This window comes from Papaver somniferum, unplaced genomic scaffold (genome assembly GCF_003573695.1).
Source record: "Papaver somniferum cultivar HN1 unplaced genomic scaffold, ASM357369v1 unplaced-scaffold_107, whole genome shotgun sequence".
Classification (NCBI taxonomy): domain Eukaryota; kingdom Viridiplantae; phylum Streptophyta; class Magnoliopsida; order Ranunculales; family Papaveraceae; genus Papaver; species Papaver somniferum.
Window position 1 is genome coordinate 12,189,218 of NW_020619603.1, and position 8,407 is coordinate 12,197,624.

The 8,407-nt window shown below is 39.3% G+C and overlaps 1 protein-coding gene across 1 annotated transcript; it reads right to left on the reverse strand.

Moving 5' to 3' along the window:
• Positions 1 to 429: 429 nt before the first annotated feature.
• Positions 430 to 4,410, reverse strand: LOC113328069 (F-box protein At3g07870-like). Its single transcript, XM_026575160.1, has 5 exons — positions 4,310 to 4,410; positions 3,053 to 3,156; positions 2,861 to 2,962; positions 2,512 to 2,703; positions 430 to 1,928 (listed from the first exon to the last, which is right to left on the reverse strand). The coding sequence occupies exons 1-5, from the start codon at positions 4,408 to 4,410 to the stop codon at positions 562 to 564; spliced, it is 1,866 nt and encodes a 621-aa protein (XP_026430945.1). The 3' UTR covers positions 430 to 561.
• Between the last annotated feature and the right edge of the window lie 3,997 nt (positions 4,411 to 8,407).

Sequence of the window (8,407 nt, forward strand, 5' to 3'; positions counted from 1 at the left end):
GGGGCGTGTTGAGATTATTAATCCCATATTATATGGGCATCTAAGATCCTACAGTTTATAATCCCTTAGGGCCTCTCCACTCATTGCCAATTGGTTTTGAGTTGGATGTCTGTATTCTAACAGTTTTCACCATTAAGGATCAATTGTTGGCTGTCTCCCTCAATAGTAATGCAAACGTCAATGCAAGTAGAACACCATGAGCCTCGGCCAGAAGAGGATCATTTCGATTTAAAATTTCGAAGCAGCACCTTGGAATCTAGTTCTCTTGAATTGTTGTTACACAAACTAACGATACATTATGCCTCTGAGCAATCAAAGAGTTGTATGGGAGTTAACTAGGACACGTTATGTCTCAGACGCTACCCTAGATTGTCTAGGAACACCATAAGCGTACGTCCACGAAATTAGATAAGACGGAAAAATATAAAATTGAAGTGTCCAAAAGAAAAACCTTTTAATGTAATAGTGAGGGGGGGACACAACCAGAGTTCTTAAGTAAAAAAAAAAATACCATCAAACAAAACAATCCTTGCATCACAATTGAAATGAGAGGACAAATCGTTATGCTCTCCTGAACCTGAAACGCGTCGTATCAATTTCCTCACTCAGAGCAACTCGGTCTACCTCACTCAGAGCAACTCGGTCTAACTCATCGATAACATGATCCCATGGAGTACCGACCCCACATGGATGAACCGTGTATCTCTTTGAATTTTCCCCCATGGCTTCCAATGATACCAAGGTATTTACGTGAGCAACTGCTTCGACACACTCCAAATAATCGGCTGACGCTTCGTTGGAAATCATCTTCAAAACTGTTGTTGTCTTGTCATAACAATAAAGCACAGATTCATCATATAAAAATATGATTTGCCCATTCTTCGCAAGTAAAATTGGCAAAAAGTGACTTTCACGAGAACCTACTACGGGTTCGTAATCAAAATCACACTCCATACGCCAGGTTTCCTTCGAGTCACCACTTTCCATCAAGGACCAGATTTCTATGCGTAACTTGTCCATATAGTAACACAACTGCCTTCCAAGCGCTACAAGGCCACATTTATCTTCGTTCTGAAGGTTTTGCATACAAGGAGGGGCAGGCAGCAGCCGAAACTCTTCCTTAGCCAAGTCGAATTTCACAACCTTGTTGTACGTAGTCCAATAAATAGCATCCTTTACACAAATACCCTTACCATCCCACGACATATCCAGTCGATAGGGAATCTCACCTATCGCTCTCCACCCAAAACCACTGCCAAGTGTGTATACTTCAACAATTCCTTCTTCATAATCGACGTAATGGATTCTAACAACCTTGTACTCATTGGTTGAACTAACGTACCCAAACCCGCATGCAGTTTGGTTAACCATGCTAACCACTCCTCCTTCTATACGAAAAAATTCGGGATCAACAAGGTCTTCTTCGTTCACAACTAGTTGAGGAAGATACACATATTCTCTGGTAAGAGGATTGCAGATATAGATGGGATCTATAACCAAATGGTGGTGTTGAAATGCACAAACCAAACCATTGCAGGAGCCAACCAAGTGAATATGTAAAGGTTTATGGTGCATACGAGGATGATAGATCCTTTTCAGATTTTGATTGTAGATATATTTCTCATCGTTGTTAATCCTATCAATTAGTTGTCCTCCATGGAAAAGTAAAGTTCTGTAGACGTCAGGATCGTCGGTGCGACCAGCAAAAAAGAGACCTGGCTCCACCTTAGCAGCTAGATTATCTTCGTCCCCATCGTGGAGATGGTTAAGCAGGCGCCTGAGGTGCATACTAGCAAAGTGATTTCCCCGGATGAGTTTCACCCATTTCTTACAAACTAATTTGCACCCTAAAACAGATTCAGCTGGAACCCGAGAGAGGATATCTTGTACGATATCCGCGGGAAGAGACTCCATGAATGATTGTTGATCTAATAACAAAAAACAAAAACCAAAAAGTAAGAAAAAATCTAGCTAGTTTCAGAAAAAGAAAACCATGGTGGATGTGCTTTTCTACGATGCTAGACCCTTTTTATTATTTATAGGCTTCAATGATTCCGAAAACAACACCGAGACTGAAAAAAAGAAATCACCCACTGGAAACAGAACTGCACTACAAAATGGAAATCGCCTTAGTTTGACAATCAAACTAAACCCTAGGACAACTGAATCCTATAATGAGAGACAAATTGGCCGACTTGGGATTCTGTCACCTCCAAGTGTCATATAACGTCAAGACATGTCAAACGTTAACACGTGTCATCATAAAATAATGCATCAGAGGTCATATGTTGTTAACTCGTGTCATTATAAAGTGCTTGAGGTGTCACATAGTAAACGGGTAACGGATCAAAACGTGGCAAAATAAATCAACTTTGGTCTACGTGTCGTTCTGCATGCTAGTTTTGTGCCAATGTTTTTGCGGATTCCTCAAAAGCAACGTTTCATGGAAACTAGCAAGGGAGATAAAACATGGACAAACAAACTGCAAAGACAAAACAACAACAACACTACCTTTGCCTTGCGAGTCTCCCAATATTAATACTAGGGAGCCTCCGGAGTCTGCACAAGCTACGCCTATTGTGGTGGTGGAACCATCCATACGACCACCATCTAAAACTGCTGCTGAGGCAGTTGAACCATCATCATGACAAGCATTGCTTTCAGAATCCAGAGAACGCACATCAGTTCTTTGACATGTTTCACCTGCAGCTTTGATGGCAACAAAATGTTTAGATATTGCAAACAAATATTTTTGATGACAAGAAAGCCTGGTGCAGAACACCACACAGTAAATGAGCAAAATGGAGCAGTTTTGTAACAATGCTATGGTACTGTAACGAAGATAAAACAACCACGCTACCTTTGCCAGCAGCCTTTGATTTTACTACACTAATTAATGCTCCTATGCTAGTTGAACCATCATCACGATAAGGGTCTCTTGGTTGTGACTGCCCATGTAGACCTATCCAAAAAAATATGTTATATTTTCAATAGACAAACTAGTATTCACTGAGAAAGCATTGGACAAACTGCAAGGACAAAACAAGACTACCTTTGCCAGTATCAAGTGGCAGTACTTCTTTGGAGCCAACTTTTGCTAACCAATGAGTACCAGTTAAATCATCATCTTCAGAATCCAGAAAATTCATATCAGTTCTTAGAAATATTTAGAAACAATGCAAACAAATAATGTTAATGACAAGAAAGCCTGGTGCAGGATCCACACTGATGATGGAACACCAACGCTACCTTTGCCGGCCTTTGATATTACTTCATGGGAGTAACCGGCGTTTGCTACAACCAAATGACCACCAACTAAAAATCCTTGGGTGGTAGTTGAACCATCACCATGATAAGTATTGCTTTTAGAATCCTTAAGGCCCATATCAGTTTTTTTTTATATGCTTCACCTGGAGTTTGCAAAAATATTTAGAAATAATGAAACAAATAAGTTTGAAGCAGGACCCACACTGTATATGCCCAAAACAAAGCAATTTTTGTTACAACCATACGGTACTAGTACTGGTATGACATGCCAATATAAACTAATGCTAGAGGTTTAACAAGGACAGGCTCCCCACCAAGCCCAGACATTCGGGCTGGCCTAATTTCCACCCGACCCACCAACCACAAACACTACACTAAAAATTTAGCTCCTCTTCAAGAGTTTCGAACACAGGACCTAGCAAGAAATTAGTCACGTAGGATCCACTGTTCTACGGAACAGAACCTGTTTTTTCTGGTCCGTCACCTTTTGATTTTCTTAAGGTCAACACACATACTATAGTTTTTGATTTTTTTCAGGTCAACGATATTTTTTTCAGGTCAACCAAATGACCACCCGACACACCAACCACAAACACTACACTAAAACATATCATGAATGACACCGTCCCAAACACTCCCTAGCTACCTGACCCCTTTCCCTGTCGTTGAGTTTTGCATTATCATGATTCAATCCCCAATGTGGTGCTAGACATTACTAACACAAACAACTTAAAACGGCAATGGAGTGAGTCTGAAAAAAATATGGTCTTTGTGGTTGAAGATAAAGATAGCAAAAGGAAAGGGTAAAGCCGTGAATAATGACTAAAATAAATACAGTAAAATAGTTTAAGAGGATGGGCGGTACTATCACTACACTACAACATATAACTATAAAGTAACTGAATAATCAAAGACTCGGTTTTTCTCTTATTCAATCATAAAAATAAAAGCAAATCAACAGTGAAATTGCAAGATGTGATGCAAGGTGAAATAGAGATAAAAACTGAAATGCTTCAAATCTCAAGGAAAATAAAATAAAAACCTTTTTTCTTCATGCCCACCATCCTCCGATACCAGAATATTAAAAATCTCATCTTTAATCTTCCCACACGAACAATCCACTTGACCAAAATATGTTGCCATTGCTGTAATTCTCTCAACATCTCAATCATTCTACTAATTTACAAACTCAAACACTCGTCGAGAAACTCCCTCCTTTCAAGAACTAGAACAGTATCTGATACTAGTACTGAGTTTCTTTATCATGGTACGGTACTCAAGTCTCATGGGATTGACAGAATTTCAGTAGAGGATGTTGAAGCAGGGGTTTCAGATGGTGGTGGAAGTGAAGATTTAGATGAAGTTTTACACACCAATAAGGATCTAATGTTGAGAAATTAATTAGATTCTGGATCTGATTCAAGAAGAGGTTTTTCTGGCAATTGCTAAGAGAAGAAAAACTAGTACTAATTCAACTAATTTATCCAATATCTTATATCAAATTCTGTTTCTAGTACCTCTAGTACACCACCACCACTGAATAGAAGAACAATGATACTATCACCAGCAAAAAGAAAACCACCTCCACCATCACGATCTTCACCACCTGCCAGAGATTTTGCTCATAGGAATTCATCTCCTGTCAAACTTAGGACTTCAGATATCAAGGTAGTGTACTGGGAAACACATATTTTTCTAGAGTTCGGATGCATGAGCAAGAGATGTTGTTTGGACTACAACATCAGCAACCACCAGTTCTTATTGCACCATTTAGGTTCCAATCGAGAGAAATGAAGAAACTCTTAAACCAAAGTTGAACCCCTTGCGTTGTAGAAACTCTTAAACTCTATGGTGTGGGATAAGCTCTGTCCAATTGAATGGCGAAATAATTGAGTTATTGTTCCTTGTAAACAGTAATGGCAAATACGAATGTGAAAGAGGGAGGTGTTCGGCGATCGTCTAATGAGGAAATAATTGAGTTATTGTTCCTTGGATACATATATTGATCAGTTCTCTAGTTTTATTCAACCGGCGATCGTCTAATGCCGAACTGGATACAAGGCCTTGGTCCTTAACTAGTTCAGATGAGTTTTCAGTTAACTCATACGGATTGGGATTTGATTTTTGAGGCAAAATCTGTGGTTTTAAACTGGTTTTAAACGGATGTAGATGGGATATAGAATTGCATTAGTTTTGGTGTGCATAGGAGGATGATAGATCCTTTTCAGATTTTGATTGTAAATGTATTTTTCATCAAGGCTAATCCTATCACTTGCTTGTCCTCCATGGTAAAGTAAAGTTTTGGATTGGTCAATATTGTCAAAGCGACAAGCAAAAAAAAGATTCGACTCCACCTTAGCAGCTAGATTATCACTGCCATCTTCGCCACCATCGAGATGAGGTGCATATTTGCAAAGTTATGTCAGCGGATGAGAGTTACCCATTTCTTACAAAGCAATTTGCACTCTAAAACCCAAGCAAGTATTTCTTGTACGATATCCGAAGGAAGAGACTCCATAGATGATCGTTGAGCTAACAACAAAAATCAAAAACCATAAAGTAAGAAAAATCTAGCCAGTTTCAGAAGAAAAAACTTTGGTGGATGTGCTTTTCTACAATGCTAGAGTTCAAACCATGTTATTATATAGGATTCAAACATTCCGTATCATGGTATATATACGAGGATACAGAGTATGGGTGGAGTCATACCATACTTGGTTGACGCAACGCGCTAGTTGAACACACAAAAAGTTACGTACAACCCACATGTAGCCTGCTTGTAAGCGGTAATGGTGCTTCCAGAGAGATAGGTGTGGGTGTAACTCCTAGCCCTATGCCGATCAATAAGTTTATTTTTATCTTTCATTTTCTTTTTACTACAACACTATACCCAAAAGGTATATAGTTTTGCTTTAACTAAAAACTCACATTTCAAAAATTCATCATATTACCAGTTATTTGAGAAGACATATACTCAGTACGTCCTAACACCACATATGATGTTAACACAACGTGACTTCATGCCATACATGGAAGTCCTGTATATTTGGAAATCTCTGTATATTAGGGAATTGTGTTTATTTGGGAAAGATAGTATCTTAACCCTCAAGTTAGTTATGCATATATATATATGCATTGAGTCTCTGTATATTTGGTGTATTAAAAATCAATAGAAACTGTCTTGTTTAACCTCGTCATCTTGTCTCTCTTCTCTTCAGTTAAAACCTAGTAGTTAACCCTTAAACCTAGGAGTTCTATCTTGGTATCAGTAGGTTAGCCGATCCTATTTCAGTTATGACAGAATCATCAACCACATCTTCTACAGCCTCTTCTACAGCCTCTTCTATTATCAACTCTACCATGTCTTCCCTGTAGTCCTCTACGATGTCTTCTTTTCAGTTCTCTCAGCCACATCACATGATCACCGTAAAGCTAAACGACACCAATTACTCCTTGTGGCGTGCTCAATTTCTTCCTTACCTTCAGGGACATGACTTGGATGGTTATGTCACTGGTGCAACTCCATGCCTTACAGAAACTCTTACTGCTGATCTCCCAAACCCTGCCTATCTTTCCTGGAGAAAACAGGATAAACTCTTAGTTAGTTGGTTGTTTTCTTATCTTACCCCGGCTACTTTTCGTCATGTCCATCGATTAACAACGTCTAAAGAAATCTGGTCATCTCTGGAATCTCTTTATGGCTCTAAATCTGATGCTCAAGTTCATCATCTTCACTGTGAACTGCGAGCATTACGGAAAGGTTCTCAAACTATGCGTCAGTACATAGACCGTGCTCGTGATCTTGTGGACAGCTTTGCAGCAGCAGATACCATTGTCACAGACAAAGAGTTTCGTCACTGTCTCTTAGCTGGCTTGGACAGTACCTATGATGCTATCGTCACATCATTAACCACCACGATGAGTTCATTGTCTGTTGAAGATTTTCTCACTTTTCTCCTGACGTTTGAACTACGTATTGATCAACAGACAAAGCTTTCCAACTCTCAACCAGTTGCTAATCTCACTGCCCAGAATCGACAATCTTCGTATCATTCTTTTTCATCATCTAGATCATCTTCAGAACCCAACTCTCAGTTGTCTTCCTTTCGCTCTACTGGTAACAACAGAAATCAAAATCACCATGGGCCTGGTTTATCTCAGCCTGCTCGTTTTCAGAATCAACGTGGGCCTGCTTCACCTGACAATCAACGTGGGCCTATGACCTCTGATTCTTTTCTCCTCGTTGTCAACTTTGTGGGCGTAAAAATCATGAGGCCCAAGACTGCTGGAACCGTTATGACAAGAGTTTTCGACCACCTAGGCGTCAACCACCATCCTCTGCACCTCGGGCTTATGCCGCTTATGGACCTGGGTTTTCGTCATCACCTTCTTGGACGCCTGATAGTGGTGCTACAGATCACATTACCAATGATTTCTCTCGTCTTCAATTTCCTACTGAGTATACTGGCCCTGATCAAATTCAGATGGGTAATGGTTCTTCTATACCAATTTCTAATGTTGGTTCCTCAATTTTAGGGACTCCCAACCGTAAGTTGCATCTTCGTAATGTCCTCTTTGCACCCAAAATCTCTCATAATCTCTTATCTGTTTCTTGTTTCACTACTGATAACAATGTCTTATTTGAATTTCATCCAAATTTTTGTCTTGTGAAGGATCGATGTACCGGGAAGGTTCTTCTTCGCGGCATTAGGAAGGGTGGTCTCTAACAACTTGATGTTTCATCTCCAATTCCTCAGGCTTACATAGGAGAACGTGCTAGTTTACAAGCCTGGCATGCTAGAATGGGTCATCCAATGATGCGCACAGTTCGTAAAGTTATTTCTCAGTTTTCTCTTCCAGTTTCAAATCAAACTATCAGTTTTTGTTCTTTTTGTCATGAGCATAGAAGTCATAAATTACCTTTTCAATCCAGTACAACAGTTTATTTGAATCCATTAGATTTAATTCTCTCCGATGTATGGGGACCCTCTCATATTTTATCTAATGAAGGATATAAATATTATATTATATTCATTGATGCGTGTAGTCGTTTTACTTGGATTTTTCCTATGTCTCAAAAATCTGATGTTTTCTCTATATTTTTCTTATTTCAAAAGCATGTTGAAAATCTTTTTGGTCG

Excerpts from the sequence above, each read along its gene's own strand:
- LOC113328069 (XM_026575160.1), bottom strand. The coding sequence starts at position 4,410 with ATGGCAACATATTTTGGTCAAGTGGATTGTTCGTGTGGGAAGATTAAA. Across the intron at positions 3,157-4,309 it reads GGTGGGCATGAAGAAAAAAG|AACTGATATGAATTTTCTGG; the intron begins GTTTTTATTTTA and ends AATATTTCTAAG. Across the intron at positions 2,704-2,860 it reads ATCAAAGGCTGCTGGCAAAG|GTGAAACATGTCAAAGAACT; the intron begins GTAGCGTGGTTG and ends TCAAAGCTGCAG.